The sequence below is a fragment of the Protomyctophum parallelum genome (genome assembly GCF_964188405.1).
Source record: "Protomyctophum parallelum genome assembly, chromosome: 1".
Lineage (NCBI taxonomy): Eukaryota > Metazoa > Chordata > Actinopteri > Myctophiformes > Myctophidae > Protomyctophum > Protomyctophum parallelum.
Window position 1 is genome coordinate 96366012 of NC_139697.1, and position 19614 is coordinate 96385625.

Consider the following 19614-nt stretch of genomic DNA (forward strand, 5'->3'; position numbering starts at 1 on the left):
TTTTGAAAAATCGAAGAACGACTGACATAGCTTTTTCAGAAAACTGGTCATTTTCAATCAGACATTTTTAGAATCTGATCTCAGGTCAGAATGGGTTATTCTGTGTGCATAGAGCCTATTGATTGCCATAGCAACCTGCAGCCCTAAAGCCTGATTTGACAAATTCCCTGTCGAATTAACCCCCCCCCCCCCCCCCCTCCCTCCCGCACCTGTCGTCCGATTACTTGGGGTAAAAGTTTTGCGCTCTTCAGACATTCTCTGCATCGTTCTGTCACAGCTGTTTGCCACTTGGACGAACACCTGTCTGCTTTCGTGAAACTCTTGAGAGGCTACGAGGGGAACCGCTGTCAGCAAAGGGAGGTGTTAACGTGAACCCATATGCAGGAACTCACATCAAACCCACGAGACCACGTCGTAGATGATACTGTAGTTGACCAGAACTTTACTTAAGCATTATGTTATACGTTAGCGTTTGAAAAAAAGCTTTTAGATCTGCAATCTTTTGAAATATCGTGAAAATGTGGCGCAAATCTTTGAATATATATTCTTTCAGAGCGAACATTTTTAACACATATCTTTGCTTTTATAAAACAACATATTTTAAGATGGGGGTCGGCGGACAATTACATTATATTTCTTGGGGGTTCCTTGATATGAAATGGTTTGAGAACCACTGCTATAGTAACACATAGGGGTTTTTCAGAAAGCTGTCGTGATTTAGAAGTCATTTGTAGAATCGTCTTCAGGTCTAAATGGGTTGAACGGTCTCCGGAGGAGCTCGTCACCCGGCCAGCCGGACTCAGCTGGTGCTCGCCAGGTGAAGACACTCAGGGCAATTGGACAATTGGACTCCCACCAATGGGGAGAGTGGGAGATAAGAGGGGAGAGGAGATTGGGCCCAGGGGAATTATAGGAGCGGGGCTGCAAAGTCACGACAGGGCAAAAAAGTGACAGGGGGAAAGGGCGGCCATGATCGTGACCTTTTGAGAAGGACCACCTTTTTGCCCGTTTTCAACCCATCTCCATATAATTGGTCCTCGCTAATTAATGCTCATATAGGCACCATTTCTGTCACTAGTATTCGCTGAAGAAAATGGGGAAAAAAAGAGAGAAAAAAACCAACAACCCTGCATATCGGTGACATCATCGGTTTTGGTCGGGTTAATCGTTAAGATTTCAACCTGGCTTTCATTTCAGCATGTCGAATAACTCTTCTTACTTCCGGGAATCGGGGACTCTGCTGACTTTTATTTACAGGCTTTCAGAATAACACTAATTAACCCATTTTGGTCAGGAACCCCTTTTGGTGTTATAGCATCATGTTATGCTTTAGCTATTGAAAAAATAGCAGATCTACAAGCTCCTAGCGCGCCACCGAGTGCCGCGCTACGAGCTTGTAGGTCTGCTATTTATTGAAAAATCAAGAACGACTGACATAGAAACATAGCTTTTTCAGAAAACTGTCAGGATGTAGAAGACATTTTTTTGAATCTGATCTCAGGTCAAAATGGGTGTATAGGCGCTGTTCCATGACCATGACCATTTGGTGTGCAGTGGTTCTAGAAATTTCAAGGACCCCCATAACTCTGAGAGTGTACAGATGGAACTATCTTTACACTCTCAGAGCTACACAGACCCGTACGGGGCCATTTGGAACCAGTGTTGTTTTCGTTGACTAAAACTAAGACGAAAAATGTTCGTTGACTACCTTTTTTCACTGACAAAAACTAAATGTAAACTAAATGAAAACGAATCTATGATGACTAAAACTAAGACTAAATATACTGACAATTTAGTCAACAAATAAAGACTAGACTAAAATGTTAGGAAGGGACTAGTGGACCAGAGATCCAGTTTTATGCTGGGTTGCATGCTGAAAATAGCAGATATACAATCATTATATATCTGCTATTTTCAGCATGCAACCAAAGTGTAAAATATGTCATTACAACGACACTAGAATATTCCATGTGACTAAAATGTGACTAAAACTAAGTGAAAACTATTCAAGAGACTATGACTAAAACTAAAATAGAAATTTGCTGCCAAAAACAACACTGTTTGGAACCCACACAAGGACACTTAAATGGAGACCCACTGGTGTAGCGGAGTGTTTCCAGTGAGCCAACACACACTCCTTCTCTTAATAAAGTGGACGCTGATGGTGGCGCTGGGAACTGGGGATTCATGCTAGCGGCACAGCTAACAGCTATAGCGGCACAGAGAGAATTAAATAAATACTTTCTGAAACGTCTGAAAATGGGTGCCATCTCTTAATGAGCATTAGTGAGGATGATAGGTTGAAAATGGTTTCGAGGTGGTCCTGTAAAGTGTCCATTTGGTTCCACTTTCATACGCTCTCTCGGAGCTTAACCCATTTGGACCGGAGGACGATTCTACAAATGTCTTGCCAAATGACCGTTAAAACCCCCCAAAAAAAAACATGTTTCTATGTCAGTGGTCCTCAAACAATTTCATGTCAAGGACCCCTATAGAATTATAATGTATTTGGCCGCTGTCCCCCATCTGAAAATATTTGAGTTAAAAACGTTTGCTCTGAAAGAATATAGGCCTACAGTATATATATTCAAAGATTTGCACACACATTTTCACGATTCTTTTCAAAAATAGCGGACCTACAAGTTCATAGTGCGGCACTCGGTGCCGTGCTATGAGCTTGTAGATCTGCTATTTTTCAACTGGCTCAATGCTTGAAACACCAAAAAGCGTTCCCGCCCAAAATGGCTTAACCCATTTTGCGCGGGAACCCCTTTTGGTGTTATCATTATGTTATGCTTTAGCTATTGAAAAATAGCAGATCTACAAGCTCATAGCGCGCCACCGAGTGGCGCGCTACGAGCTTGTAGGACTGCTATTTTTGGAAAATCGAAGAACGACTGACATAGAAACATAGCTTTTTCAGAAAACTGTCAGGATGTAGAAGACATTTTTAGAATCTGATCTCGGGTCAGAATGGCTTAAAACACTTGCCACTGTCGCTCACACACACATTCTCACACACACACACCACGCCAACATCTGTCGACCCACTTCCGACCACAGAGATCGCCTCGTTCAGCCCCATCTGTCTATTTATGACCCCCCCGCGCTAACTGTCCCGCTCCCACCAGCCGCGCGCACGCCGTTTGGAGCCGCCGCATGCCCCTACCCCCAAATCCTCCTCATGCCTTCCTGCAGAGCCCTCTTCCTGCCTGGCCAAGACAAGCCACCTGTCGTCCAGTTAGCTTCGCTTGACTGCCCACATGCCCTTCTTACACCTATACCGCGTTATATAGCATTATAGCATCCCTTAAAGCAGTTTGGACCTCTTTGACTTGAATAAAGCTATAACGACGAGGAGGGGAACCTATAGCGTTAATCCAGACACGAGCCATTTAGCTATAGACGCGTGTCAATGTCGACCCCTTCCTCCCCCTGGCATGATTAGAGAGAATCCTTCACTCTACACAAACTGGGCCAACTTCTGATGCTAAGCTAACAGTTACAGCTATGGTTGGGACTAATCCAAGAAGTGCAGTCTTTTTTTCTTTCTTTTTTTTCTTTTGTTGCCAGACCCCAGGCTGCGTGCACGTGTGTGTGTGTGTGTGTGTGTGTGTGTGTGTGTGTGTGTTTGTGTGTGTGTCTTTATGGGACATCCAAGCTGTTAATCCTGCCCCCCCCCTCCCCTCCCCTCCCCCCTCCTGGCTTAAATGTCTCCTCACACTGCATGCTCACTTCTGTGCTCTGCCCTCGTCTCTCATTTGCACACAGACAGACAGGCAGGCAGGAGGTGCATGCTTGTGACATGCACACACACACACACGCACACGCACACGCTCACACGCACGCACTCACTCACATACATGTACACTTCAGGCGCACGCACGCACACGTCTTAACAATAGCCCATTTTAACTCCTTTATCCATGTTACCCCTTGGCTATCGAAAAACTATACGTGTGTGTTGTTTTGTGACATTTTTTTAAGTTCCTATAAACGTTTGTAACGAGTGTTATGCACAATGCATGCTTCATAACACACTCTCTCTCTCTCTCTCTCTCTCTCTCTCTCTCTCATATATTAGCAGGCAACAGTGCAGCAGTATCTCTCTCTTTGTTTCTGGCACAACAGTGCCACTTTTGCCCCTACTGGTACTCTAAACATAGTAACATAGTCACATAGCCCCATAGTGACATTGCTGTTCTTTGGAGTGGTTGCACCACTCAAAAAGTGCCACCGACTTTATAGTATAATATCGTTGCTGTCGGGAGGACATTTCATAACTACATTTTTGAGTTTTTAATTTTTTTTGGCATAAATCAGTGCTATTGAACACCCTTTACGTCTGTGTGTTTCATAAATCAGTGCTATTGAACACCCTTTACGTCTGTGTGTTTCATAAATCAGTGCTATTGAACACCCTTTACGTCTGTGTGTTTCATAAATCAGTGCTATTGAACACCCTTTACGTCTGTGTGTTTCATAAATCAGTGCTATTGAACACCCTTTACGTCTGTGTGTTTCATAAATCAGTGCTATTGAACACCCTTTACGTCTGTGTGTTTCATAAATCAGTGCTATTGAACACCCTTTACGTCTCTGTGTTTCATAAATCAGTGCTATTGAACACCCTTTACGTCTGTGTGTTTCATAAATCAGTGCTATTGAACACCCTTTACGTCTGTTTGTTTCATAAATCAGTGCTATTGAACACCCTTTACGTCTGTGTGTTTCATAAATCAGTGCTATTGAACACCCTTTACGTCTGTGTGTTTCATAAATCAGTGCTATTGAACACCCTTTACGTCTGTGTGTTTCGAAAATATTGAACCAATGGAAAGTAGTAAAAAGTGCTTTGGACAAAACCTCTTAACTCCATTGGACCCTCAAAATGTCTGCTAAAGCAACTAACTCCTCCACCTCTCCCCCTCTCATGGAAGTAATTGACAATATATAAAGTTACAACACCAAATGAAAAATGAACATTTTGGAGTTATGAGGTTTCCTCCCGACAGCAGAGATATGTTCGTTCCATTGATCCAAGCGATCCACGGGATCGATTAGTTTAGCGTTTTTTAGCTCCCGATCATTTGAAAATGACGTGATCGGTCCCTGATTTCCGATCACGTGATCAGGGATAACCCTACTGAACCTGTTCTGGCATCTGACCAGCACCTATAACACTTACGACGTGGTCAGATTGGGTGGGCCGCCAAACGCTTTTTTGAGGTCTTCAGGTGGGCCCTGAAATGATCCAGAAGAGCTTGCATGGAACCCCTGCTTCGGACTATGCTGTGAAAGAGGAGGGGGTTATCTGGGGTATTGATGGATCCAATGCAGCCGTTCAGAGGAGGGGGTTATCTGGGGTATAGATGGATCCAATGCAGCCGTTCAGAGGAGGGGGTTATCTGGGGTATAGATGGATCCAATGCAGCCGTTCAGAGGAGGGGGTTATCTGGGGTATAGATGGATCCAATGCAGCCGTTCAGAGGAGGGGGTTATCTGGGGTATAGATGGATCCAATGCAGCCGTTCAGAGGAGGGGGTTATCTGGGGTATAGATGGATCCAATGCAGCCGTTCAGAGGAGGGGGTTATCTGGGGTATAGATGGATCCAATGCAGCCGTTCAGAGGAGGGGGGGTTATCTGGGGTATAGATGGATCCAATGCAGCCGTTCAGAGGAGGGGGGGTTATCTGGGGTATAGATGGATCCAATGCAGCCGTTCAGAGGAGGGGGTTATCTGGGGTATAGATGGATCCAATGCAGCCGTTCAGAGGAGGGGGTTATCTGGGGTATAGATGGATCCAATGCAGCCGTTCAGAGGAGGGGGTTATCTGGGGTATAGATGGATCCAATGCAGCCGTTCAGAGGAGGAGGTTATCTGGGGTATAGATGGATCCAATGCAGCCGTTCAGAGGAGGGGGTTATCTGGGGTATTGATGGATCCAATGCAGCCGTTCAGAGGATGGGGTTATCTGGGGTATTGATGGATCCAATGCAGCCGTTCAGAGGAGGGGGTTATCTGGGGTATAGATGGATCCAATGCAGCCGTTCAGAGGAGGGGGTTATCTGGGGTATAGCCCATTCTGACCTGAGATCAGATTCTATAAACGTCTTCTACATCCTGACAGTTTTCTGATAAAGCTATGTTTCTATGTCAGTCGTTCTTTGATTTTTCAAAAATAGCAGACCTACAAGCTCATATCGCGCCACTCGGTGGCGCGATATGAGCTTTAGCTATTTTTAAATAGCTAAAGCATAACATGATGCTGACACCAAAATGGGTTCCCGTTCAGAATGGGATAGATGGACCCCCCCCCCCCCCCCCGTAGCTATGGAATTGTTACCACACAGTCGGTGTAGAAAATTCCCTATCGCTACATCCATTTACCTTATTTTGTGCAGGCCCTTTCAGCAATCTAGTCATTCTTTTAGGACCCAGTTTATATTTTGGTTCAGGCTTCTTCTGCATGGGCACTCTGTTTCAGGACCCCAGTACCAAAGCTGTGTCACTGTCTACTGGGCAGGTCACTCACATGCAGTAGCTCTACAGACTAACAGGAGGGCCAGAATTAGGCCTGTCAAAAAAAATCGATTCGAGTTAGAATCGCGATTCTAATGCCGTCCGATTCAGAATCGATTCTCATTTTCCAAAAATCTTTTTTTTTTTTTTTTTTGCACAAATGTACCTGTGCATGCAATGCATTATGGCCTGGGTTTCTGCATAGTGCATTTACTACCAGCTAAGCTAAGCCTGCCAATTGTATTTATTTTACACCATGTATTGTTCTGGTATTGAGTGAGAAGAGATTTTGTAACTTTTGTACTGGTTCAAATTTGTGCAAGCTAAATAAATGAGACATGTTCTTACTCTTGGATTTAACCTTTGTGTGTTTAAATCAATCAGTTGATAAAACCTTTACAATTATACAAGCTTTTTCCTAAATGTACTCTGCTTTCATGCCAGAAGACTGGAGTAGATCATGCTAAAATTCAATTTAATAGTTTTTTTTTTTTTTTTTTTAGATATTTTTTTGCGGCTTACGCCTTTTATTGATTTTTGAAGGGACAGACAGTAGGCTGACAGGAAACGGGAGAGAGATGGGGGGATGACATGCAGTAAAGGCCGTGTCGGGTCCGGGAGTCGAACCCGCGGCACACTGCGACTGGATCACCAGTCCGGTGCCCAGACCGTTACGCTACGGCCTGGGCAATTTAATAGTTTTTAATAAAAATAAAAATAAACTGCTTTAGAATCGAAAAGAAATCTTTTTTGAATCGAGAATCGGAAAAATCGAAAAAGATCGTTTTTGAATCGAATCGTCACCCCAAGAATCGGAATCGAATCGAATCGTGGGACACCTAAAGATTCGCAGCCCTAGCCAGAATGTGTTCTTGAGGAAATATCATTCATTTATGAGCAACCCAAGCCTGTATGTCTGTACTACCATCAACAACCTATAAAAATCCATAATGCCACAGTCACTGTCATCCTCATCTCATTGAGTCCATGCTCCCTGACCAGAGCCCTGTGGTGGGCATAATAGCATCATAACCCCCTAAGCATAAACAAGCCTACAGCCTCCATCAAGGCTACTATTCTTTACAGTCGGAGAGAGAGAGAGCACGGTTTATTCAGATTGAAAACCGCAGAAAAAAAGAGTTAAATAAGTACACCTGAGGGAAATTAAACGCGTGGCACAGAAGTCCTCTTTTATATGTGCATGCTGCCCATTTGGCGGTTTAAATGGAAAAGGCATCGGGGCAGTCGTCTAGCTGTCGATGTAGCCTATTAACGTCCTCAGAATGGCCCAGTGGGTGGCATTGGGGCTATAAGACCTAGTGGTTCTCAAAGTGGGGTTGGATGGGTCCTTGATGGGGTGTTTCTGAAGGGTCTCCCCAGCCAAGTCATTTTAAGCACTTTCAACCCGATTTTTTTATACATTGCCATTTCAGATCTGCAAAGCTCGCAACAAGTCACATCATGAAGTCTCGCTCATTCATATAACAAATCTAATCTAAATGATTTCGAGGACCACACATTTCTCATTGGGTCTCTCCTGGCACAGCATCTTTTCAGATGGAGTCCTGTGGCCGCCAAATACATCGACTCTTCTCCCATCTGGCTCCAAAACAATGGAATGATCTCCCCATAATTGCAATCGGAACTGCAGATTCACTCCCAATCTTTCCGCCTTGGCATTCGCTTTGGAAATAAGCGATAACACCCCAATGCCCCCATTCGATTCAATGCAACTCAATGCAACTCAATTCATTGAGGGCTTATGGTATAGGGAAAATAGCCAATAATGCGCTTTTGCACAAAATAACACCTGGACCTCTTTGGTGGGGGTCGTAACGACTACAAATTGAGGTAAATAATTCTCCTTTAACACACTCAGACGGTACTTCTCCGTTTGGATGGATGGGCTGTCGAGGCCCGGACGTATCGCTTTTTTGCTTTTTTTGTATGGTAGGACTACATACCGACTACAGCGGTGCCATGTGCATATATACGATGAAATCGGAATCCGAGGAAGAACTTTTTTTTTTTTTAAATGAATGAAGCCCCTGTTGCTGTTTACAAACACCGGGTGACCAGCTTAAGACCCCCGCCTGCCTGCCATGTCTCTCGCTGCCTCAGTGGTCTTTATTAAGCCGGTGGCTGACCCCCCCCCCCCCCCACCCCAGGGTGGTGAACTGCGTGGCGGGTCAGCGGGGTCGATCTCGTTCCCATTCTGTGTGCTCCGTTAATGAACCATAACTGTAAGCTGGATTCATTATAGAACACAAGCTCTTTATTGGACTTTGGTAAGCTGCTGCGTGACCCCCCCCAACCTCACCCCTTAAAGTCCTTTGTATACAGTGTGTGGCATGCGAAGCATTTTGTGTGCGTGCCTGCGTGTGTGGAGTTTTATACTTGAGGAAAGTAACTAATAAGTACCTTTTACTCAAGTACTGTGCTTAACCCATTTTGGGGCGGGAACCCCCTTTTGGTGTTTTAAGCATTGTGTCATGACGCTTTAGCTGTTGAAAAATAGCATTTTTGTTTTGATGTGCAGTATGAGCTGTCAAGGCCAGAAAGTACTTTTTTTATTTCTTGCCACTCGGTAGGCGTTCCCACACAATGTGAGAAGTAGAGAGTGTTGCCATGTTTAACCATAACAATAGCACTTGTGTGCTTGTCGGTCGGCTATTGTGGGTGTTATTGTTATGGTTAAAAATGGCAGGGGGCCCAGGCGGTGGCGTAACCGTCTGGGCACCCGACTGGTAATCCAGTCGCAGTGTGCCGCGGGTTCGACTCCCGAGCCCGACACGGCCTTTACTGCATGTCTTCCCCCATCTCTCTCCCGTTTCCTGTCAGCCTACTGTCTGTCCCTTCAAAAAATCAATAAAAGGCGTAAGCCGCAAAAAAATATCTTAAATAAAAATGGCAGGGGAAAATAATAGAATTCATAAAAAGCACCATCCTAAAGTCTTTAGTAATATTACAAACGGTGTGCGCGCTCGCTTGCACAGTACGATATATTTGTATGGCCAGATGTCTCTCTCCACCAGTAGGCCTGTAGTACAACTTGTAATAATGACCTTGTGAGGACCATTTTCCTGAAGCCAAGAGAAACGCTGTTTTCATTATGGTTAACAAGGAGCTATGCTTATACAATGCATGTTGTTGTGTAATTATTGAGGCATTTAGAGGTCAGGGTTAGGCGTCAAAATGGCTTTTAAAAAGAGAAATGGCTAGCTCTGTGTGTGACTGCGTGTGTGACTGTGTGTGTGTGTGTGTATGTGTGTGTATGGGCATGCGCGGGCTCGCGTTGCACGTGTGCGTATATGCAAGAATGTTGCTAAGTACTTCTTAGAACATACAATCCCCAGCTTGCCCAATATGAAGTTACACAGTCAGCCAGCTTAAACTTTGAATTGGTGAAACTAAGATCATAGATTTAGCTCACATCATGTTACATACTGTATTATGTATCTTAGACCTTGCATATATATGTTTTTACCATCCGTGTTCAATTGCCTGATGTGGTCCATGTGTGTGAATTCTTAAGATCTCATTCAGTTTTACAGTATTGACCACATTTTATACATTTTGAAAATAAATACAAGCCTATAGACATCATGCCATCGTCGCAAAGCAACAATGTGTTTCCGGGTAGGTCACACAATGGAGCCAGTATTATACCGTAAGCTTACTTCTAGAAGAACCGGCTGAACGGGACACTTATGTTGTGTTCACACGGGCAGACACAAAGATAAGAGTTCACACAATGCAGTCGCAAAGATGCATCCCGACGATCGTAAATCATTTGTGGCTTTGTGTTCCATTGCATGTAACTGGTTGTAATGATAGCTACATGTAACTGGTTGTAATGGTAGCTACATGTAACTGGTTGTAATGATAGCTACATGTAACTGGTTGTAATGGTAGCTACATGTAACTGGTTGTAATGATAGCTACATGTAACTGGTTGTAATGGTAGCTACATGTAACTGGTTGTAATGATAGCTACATGTAACTGGTTGTAATGGTAGCTACATGTAACTGGTTGTAATGGTAGCTACATGTAACTGGTTGTAATGATAGCTACATGTAACTGGTTGTAATGGTAGCTACATGTAACTGGTTGTAATGATAGCTACATGTAACTGGTTGTAATGATAGCTACATGTAACTGGTTGTAATAATAGCTAAGGGGTCTGAGCACATGTAACTCGTTGTAATGATAGCTAAAGGGTCTGAGCTAATGCGACTGAACACTGTGCTCACAACAAAAGCCCCCCGCCTCCCTGAACAACCAGGAAAGGAAACGAGGAGCGTAGAGTTAGAGTTGATGCTGCTAAACCACCTATCGGCACAGAAAAAAAAGCTAATAACGATTCTTTTCTCGTTTTTCCTTCCAGGCACTGGCTGGCCACCTATTTCGTGGTGTGGTACGGCGTGCCGTACATGAGCTACGACATCTACGCCATGTACCTCAGCCACTACTACCGCTTCCAGGTCAAGGGTCACGAGGAGTACAAGCGCCACTCGCTGCGGACGGTCAACTCCTTCCTGCGGCGGGAGTTTCTCCTGGTGCTCCACCATATAGCCCTGCTCACCGTGCTGCTTCCTGTCACGCTGGTAAGGACACACGCACGCACACACAGGCACACACGCACGCACACACGCACACACGGGCACGCTGGGCAGGGTGCCACGCAGCGGAGGCTGGTATGAATATGTTCTGGTTGAGCACCAGAAAAATAGGATTTTCAGAAGCCAATGTTTTTAGAATCGGCCTCAGGTCTAAACTAAGGGACATGTGACCCCAGGTTGATTGTAGATTGTAGTTTGTTTTCCTGTGCAGGTTTAAAACTACATTAATAATAGGTATGTTAAGGCCCCTATATGCTCCAATCTTAGACACCCACCCACCCTTTCTTACCATACCTTACAGCAGTAGTTCCCAAAGTGGGGACCGGGGACCCCCTACGGTCCTTCAGGGAGTTCCAGGGAATCCCCAGCTAATTGATAGTTAGGAACCAAATGGACCATTATGGGTCTGTAACTCTGAGAGTGTACAGATGGAACATTTGTACACAAATGGAATATTTGTACACTCCCAGAGTTGAATTAATACTTTTACCGCCATTGCCGAAGCCCTTCGGCAATTGCTTTTTATAGTGCATTCGATCAAGCGACCCATAATGCTACTCACGTTAGCCGGTTAGCTAGCTGTGTTGTTAGCACAGCACTGGATCGTTCATCTTAGATCGTCGTCGCCATAATAATCCATTCTATCAGTTTCTTTCAATTGCCTGTATCTCCTATTCCTTGTCCCAGATGGCGTTTTTGGTCAAAACAGCGTTTCTTTGACGTCACAGAGCCGACGCTGTGTAGCTTGTCAGAGCTCCGGTCTGGATTCAGATTGTCAATAAGGAAGGCCCAGCTCCGTGTAGTTTCCAAATTTAGGTCTACGGCGAAATGACCGGAAAATGGCGGCTTTTCAAAATAAGAGCTCAAATTAAAAAAATGCTGGCGCTAAATAGGTCCTAATTTTTCAATAAATGGTAGCAGTAAATGTGTTTTATCATTGATTTTACAATATAAATTGGGGGGTCCCAGAGATGGAAAAACCCATCAAAAGGGGGTCATAGCCTAATTCATGTCAAACTGGGGGGGTCCTTGAAATCAAACTGGTTGAGAATCACTGCTAGAGCCGTAGAAATCCCTGTAGGCATGTTATTTCAAACGGGGGTCCGCGGGGCTAATTAGTGTGAATTTGGGAGTCCTTGACATGAAAAGGTTTGGGAACCACTGCCTTACAGTATCCACACCGTTATAGTCCTCTGAGGCTACGCTGGGTCAACCCATCATTTCAGCTGATTCATTGTCTTAAAACGTTAATGGCATTAACTGTTTTTTTTTTCCGAGAACTGCGTATAAGCCTCTCTGCATCCGATCCAGTGACAACTTAAGCATATAAAACGCAGTATCTGCTGGAGAGGATGATCGATACTCTGAGATGACGTCCAATTAGCTAATTAATCAGTCTCGTATATGATACTGCTGGAAGAAGAAGTACTCGGGTTGTTTTTCTTTTCTTATACTTGAGCGAAAGTAGCAATGCCACAATGTAACAGTACTCAATGCCACAATGTAACAGTACTCAATGACACAATGTAACAGTACTCAATGACACAATGTAACAGTACTCAATGACACAATGTAACAGTACTCAATGACACAATGTAACAGTACTCAATGACACAATGTAACAGTACTCAATGACACAATGTAACAGTACTCAATGACACAATGTAACAGTACTCAATGACACAATGTAACAGTACTCAATGACACAATGTAACAGTACTCAATGACACAATGTAACAGTACTCAAGGACACAATGTAACAGTACTCAATGACACAATGTAACAGTACTCAATGACACAATGTAACAGTACTCAATGACACAATGTAACAGTACTCAAGGACACAATGTAACAGTACTCAAGTAAAAGTCCTGTATTGAAATAGATACAACAGTACAGGAGTATTGGCATCGAATATCCCTGAAGAGTTTCTAATACATGATTAATATTTAAGTAAGAAAGCGATCACACGACGCTGGTGCCAACAGGACCCAACAAACGAAAGAACATTGGATGGACATCACTGAGGAATTGTATGTCATGGAAAAACTAACATTCATACTTAAGACTATACAAGAGGATAAGTTCTATAGAGCGTTGCAGTCCCTCCCCCTTTCAGAACGAAAGGAACGAAAGTGGCCCAGGAAATGATTCTCCATTCATTTCCTCCATAGGCATTTCTTAAAGTATTTATTTAAAGACTGTTACGCCGCGGACAAAGCCAACTCGGATCGTGACAAATCATGACAACAAACACAATATTTTGGGCCGATCAAATAATTAGAAAGAAGAAAATATAGGCAGGCGACAACACTATTTGTTTAGTTTTTCTTCTTTTATCTTCTATTTGATCGGCCCAAAACATTGTGTTCATTGTCATGATTTGTCACGATCCGAGTTGGCTTTGTCCGCGGCGTAACCGTCTTTAACCCATTCTGAACGGGCACCCGTTTTGGTGTCAGCATCATGTCGTGCTTTAGCTATTTAAAAATAGCAGATCTACAAGCTCATATCGCGCCACCGAGTGGCGCGATACGAGCTTGTAGGTCTGCTATTTTTTGAAGAATCGAAGAACGACTGACATTTTTAGAATCTGATCTCAGGTCAGAATGGGTTCATCAGACCAGTGTGTGTCCGGCGGAAACCTTGTATGAATCTGATCTCAGGTCAGAATGGGTTAAATAAACACTTTTTGAAAAGCCTATGGAGAAAATGAATGGAGAATCATTTCCTGGGCCACTCGTCGTTCTGAAAGGGGGAGGGACTGCGACGCTCTATAGCAGTTTCCTCTTTATATTTTGCATATTCTTTTGTATTGTTTTTATATGGTGCTAAATCAAATGCAATCAAATCAAGTTACATCAACAGTAGGATACAACAGCAGTGACAATACGCACAAATGTGTGCGGGGCAGAATCAATTGGCATGATGAATAAATTGGGGAGAACAATGGGTAACACGCCCCCCCCCCCTTTTCATACAAAAGACTCATTTGATGAAGATTGTTTTGTTTTTTTTGGCAGACCGGAAAAAATTGATTAACCCATTCTGACCTGAGATCAGATTCTAAAAGTGTCTTCGATTTTTCAAAAATAGCAGACCTATTCGCGCCACTCGGTGGCGCGATATGAGCTTGTAGATCTGCTATTTTTCAATAGCTAAAACATAACATGATGCCAACACCAAAATGGGTGCCCGGTCAGAATGGGTTAGCTATTGAAAAACAGCAGATCTACAAGCTCACCGATTGCCGCTCTACAAGCTTTGTAGGTCTGCTATTTTTGAAAAATCGTGAAAATGTGGCCGCAAATTTGGAATATATATTCTATCAGAGCCAATGTTTTTAACTCAAATCTTTGCTTCTGGGGGGGGGGGGGGGGGTCCCTGGAACATCATATTTTCAGATGGGGGGGTCGGCAGCCAAATACATATCATTTTTGGGGTCATTGACATGACAATGTTTGAGAACCACTGTAGGGTTTTTCAGAAAACTGTCAGGATTTAGAAGGCATTTGTAGAATTGTCCTCGGGTCTAAATTGATTAACAAAATGTTACCCACGCGGAGAATCAAATCAAGAACCATTGTTACCATAAATCCTGTAGCCTGGAGGGACGGCCGTGTTGTAATTGGCTATAGTTGGCGGTCGGACGAGCGCCGTGCTAGCATTGGCCCTTTCATCCAAAGCACTTTACAGAGATTGTGCATTACATTCACCCTGCAGTCTCACACACATTCACACACCGATGACAGTGGAAACCATGCAAGGCACCAACCAGCACATCAGGAGCAATTAGGGCTTCAGAGTCTTGCTCAAGGACACTTCGACACTAACTCTGGGGGAGCCCGGGTTTTCGAACTGGTGACCTTGCGGTTACCATCCGGCAAACCGGTTACCATCCGGCCACTCTACCCCTAAGCCACTGCCGGCCCTGTCTTATGTGTGCACGTCCCTGCACCGTGGTTGTCCGGTGCATTGTCGCATTCCAGGTTAGCAGGCCAGGTGCAACCAGAGACCAGCAGGCCCCTTTGTTGCTGTGCCGTGGCTGACAATGGGGACACGGGATCACCTTACCCTACATTATTTAGTTCCAGCTGCTGCCTGTCATCCCTCCTGTCCTGTCCTGTCCTGTCCTGTCCTGTCCTGTCCTGTCCTGTCCTGTCCTGTCCTGTCCTGTCCTGTCCTGTCCTGTCCTGTCCTGTCCTGTCCTGCCCTGTCCTGTCCTGTCCTGTCCTATCTTGACCTACTCCTCTTCTCCTCCCTGCAGTGTTGTTTTCGTCGTCTAAAAACGAACTTGACTATACCCTTTTTCAACTAAATAAAACCTAAATTAAAATGAATCCATGTATGATGACTAAAACTATGGCTAAATATGTTGACAATGTCGTCAACAAGTAAAAACTAGACGAAAACGTTAGGTGCGACGCGTTGTGAGCTTGTAGATGTGCTATTTTCAGCATGCAACCAAAGTGTAAAATCTGCCATTACTGCCACCCGCTTTGACAATCCAAAAGATGTATTTATTAGTTTCTTTATTTTAAAGAGCGGTACGGTTTCAGCAGCAGCCGACATGAAATGAGGGGTGATGTCGGCCACACTTACACAGTAAAATACTGTAGTGCTAATGTTTAGTTCTTTATTGTCATTTCTCCTTTATTTAACCAAGGTGGGTCCCGTTGAGATTAGTATCTCTTTTACAACAAAGGGATCCCACGGGGCCACGGAAGCAACAAGCAGAGATTAGATTACCTAACATAAAAACACCATACCCTTTATAAAAAAAAAAGCGAAAACGCAAATTACACTTTGATGCAAACTCGAGTGAAACAGCCTCTCGTTGAAGTGAACTTAAAATATCGGCCAAAGCGATCAAACGATATAGGCTACTGAAACCATAAAGACAGACACGCACACACACGCACGCACGAGCGCACACTACACACACCATTTTTTAACCGCAGGAGGTAGTCAGGTACTTAGTTAGGCGCGGTGTAGGGTTCCACTCTTGCGGTCTAAAAGTCATTATTGGGCGTTCAGATGGCTGGCAGGGCAGCATGTACCCTCTCCTCATGGTTTATTTATCACCACCGGCACACACACACACAGACACACACACACGCACAAGGACACGCACACGGCACACGCACACACACACAAACACACACACACACACACACACACACACACACACACACACACACACACACACACACACACACACACACGTAGCAGAGTATAGCCGTGTGCCAGACAGCGAGCGGCTTGTCTCTGGTCTGGAGTAGCCTACTCTCCTTTATCAGACCCATCGATTCACCTTATCTCTGTGCGTGTGTGTCCAATATTTGAACGGGGCTTGTTCATTCCTCGAGGACGTTCTGTCCGTCCGTCTCTCGTTTTTCGTGTTCTCTGTTCCGCGATTTTCGTCGTTGATTCCGTCGACTAAAACTGTCCGTCGACTACCTTTTGTCACTGACAAACTTCATTAAAAAACAAAGCTATGATGACTAAAACTATGACTAAAATATACTGACCTTTTTGTCAACAGATTAATACCGGACTGACATGTTAGAGAGGGACTATAGTGGAGAAGAGATCCATTTAACTAAAAGACATGCCGTTTGGTTGTGCTGGGGTGTTGCGCTCTGAAAATTGCAGATCTACAAGCTTGCAAAGCGTCACAGCGCGACACGTTGGGAGCTTGTAGATCTGCTATTTTCAGCATGCAACCAAGTGTAAAATCAGGCCATTAAGGCCTGCCGGAAAACAATTTAGTTGACTAAATCAACTGTAGATGAAGGGCCCTATTTTCATCAGTGTTAAACCATTCATCCCTAAACTTCCTTGCCTTTATTACTATTTTGATTTAAATTTAAATACGTTATAAAAAGAGTACAAAACTCTGATGCTGGCCTTCAAAGCAACCAAAGGTATGGCACCCCCATCCCCCATATCTAAGGTATGGCACCCCCGTCCCCCATATCTTCAAAGTCTGATCGGACCCTACAAACCCTTCCGTGCACTCAGATCAGCTGACGCAGGGAGGAAGTACCTTCGTTAAAAACGCCGGGACAACGCTCCACACGTCCCAAACTCTTCTCCCTTCTGGCTCCAAAACTATGGAATGCACTTCCCATTACAATCAGAACTGCAGACTCACTCCCAATCTGAAAACATACCTCTTAAGACTCAACCTTAGCCCGTAGCACTTGCCCTAGCCTTGGCAACCTTACAGGTGTATGAAGGCCCAACTTACGTAACTTAGATAGCATTTTATGTAGACATAGCACTCTATAGCGTATACGCATAGTTTCAATAAATAGAAATAGCCATCAAGAATCATACGTAAGCTAAGAACAATCTATGTATAATATGATGTATTTCCATGTGTTTCCATTTGTTTCTTGCTTACTGTAAGTTACTCTTGATTAAGAGTGTCTGCTAAATGCCTAAATTTTAAAGAAGTTTAGAGATAAGGGGTTTAGCACTGACAAAAATAGGACTCTTAGTCGACTAAATCTAGACTAAATGCAGAGCCATAAGATGCAGAGCCAGAGTAAGACAGAGTTACGACAACTCCGTTCACTTCACGGGGCCATGCAGGCTCTTCTACATACTGTAGACCTCTATTGGTTTGTCCCTTTTTTAAAAGGGACAAACGGAAGTTTACGGAATGCATTGGAGTCTATGGGCTCGCGCGAGTACATGAACCAACGTGACTAGGCTGTTTTCTGCCCCCTCAATGTCGTAACTCTGTCTATACTCTATGGCTCTGACTAAATGTAAAACATTTCAGATGACTAAAATATCACTAAAACTTTACTTTTTTATTGTTTTATTGTTATTTTTTCTTCAAAAAACTATGACTAAACTAAATCAAAAGCTGCTGTCAAAATCAACACTGCATTGAAAATACGTCTGTTTGTACATTGTAGGAAAATGCCGATGAATGAACGTTGGATTTGACGGGGCTTTCCTCCTCGCCTTCCTTTCTTTGTGTGTCTTTGTACTTTCCTCTGGCGTAAAGTCTGATTTACTTCGTTCTTTGGATTGTTTGGCGTGCTTAAAACATAAAACGTATGATAAGCCACTCGCTCTCCCCTGATGTCATTGTACCATTGTAGAAGTGGTGGAAAGTAAAGGCTCATACATAGTCTGGATTTTCGGTGGTGAGGTGACCACCGAACTACAACATGACGTCACGAGCCGCGGTGAAGAGCAAACCACCGCCACCGCTCCAGCCCTTCTCTCTGTTTTTACTCACCACACCGCTCAACGTTATTTCAGCTCCGGTGGTCAGCTCACCACCGGAGCGGTGGTCACCTCACCACCGAAAATCCAGACTATGAATAGGCCTTAAGTAAGTACATTTACTTAAGTAGTGTACTTAACCCATTCTGAACGCGAACCCCTTTTGGGGTTTCAAGCATTATGTTATACTTTAGCTATTGAAAAATAGCAGATCTACAAGCTCTTAGCGCGGCACTCGGTGCCGCGCTACGAGCTTGTAGGTCTGCTATTTTTGAAAAATCATGAAAATTTGGCGCAGATAATCTTTGAATAGGCCTATATATTCTTTCAAATCTTTGCTTCTGGGAGGGTCCCTGGAACAACATATTTTCAGATGGGGGTCGGCAGCCAATTACAGATATTTTTGGGGGTCCTTGACATGAAAATGTTTGAGAACGACCGACATAGAAACATGAGGTTTTTCAGTAAACTGTCAGGATTTAGAAGGCATTTGTAGAATCATCCTCAGGTCTAAATGGGTCGAGTACAAAAGGTACTTTACTTGATAATGTCCAATACTTTTACTTCGACTCCACTAGTACTAAGAGACAAATTTTATTAGACACATTTATTTGAAAAATGTACCTAGTTACTTTGATTATTATTACGAAACATGGGAACACTTCAGCCCTATATCCATTTTGTGACGCACTGTGAGCTTGTAGATTGGTTATTATTTGAAAACTTGAAACGAAACATTGTGCATAAAGAGTTATACTTTCTACTTTTGGTACTTTTAGCACAGTTTGATGCCAATACTTCTGTACTTTTAGTGCATTTTGAATACCGGACTTTTACTTGTAACAGTAGTTCTATGTGGCAGTATTGATACTCTTATAAGCCCAACACACACCGTCTGTGAAGCGGGTGCGCAGCGACGTGGCTGGAAAATAGAACAGTGGCGTATCGGAGCGTCAGGCGAGGCGTGAACGGGCGTCGGACGCCGCCGGTGTGGGATAGGTTCATTGAAAATAACGGAGGCGGCTGTTTTGACGCACAGCGTTCGCAGACGGTGTGTGTGTTGGGCTTTTCTCGAGTAAGAAATGTGAGTACTTTTTTTCCCACCACTGCATTGTGGTGAAGACCCTGTTGTTGCTCCGTAACCTCTTGTTCCTTCGCCCTCTGTTGTTAATGGCTGCTATTTGTTTATGGGTACCCTTCATGTCAGACACTTACGTTT

At 43.9% G+C, this 19614-nt stretch overlaps 2 protein-coding genes across 2 annotated transcripts in view; one reads left to right on the forward strand and one right to left on the reverse strand.

Moving 5' to 3' along the window:
* Window positions 1–19614, reverse strand: part of LOC310866910 (transmembrane protein 47-like) — a 217382-nt gene that overhangs the window by 37687 nt on the left and 160081 nt on the right. The gene's annotated exons all lie outside the window — the stretch shown is intronic.
* tlcd3a (TLC domain containing 3A) overlaps window positions 1–19614 on the forward strand; it is a 62225-nt gene that overhangs the window by 23829 nt on the left and 18782 nt on the right. Inside the window, exon 3 of the mRNA XM_083776677.1 lies at window positions 10913–11132. Within this exon, the coding sequence (XP_083632803.1) occupies window positions 10913–11132 (220 nt within the window). The remainder of the gene's footprint in view (window positions 1–10912; window positions 11133–19614) is intronic.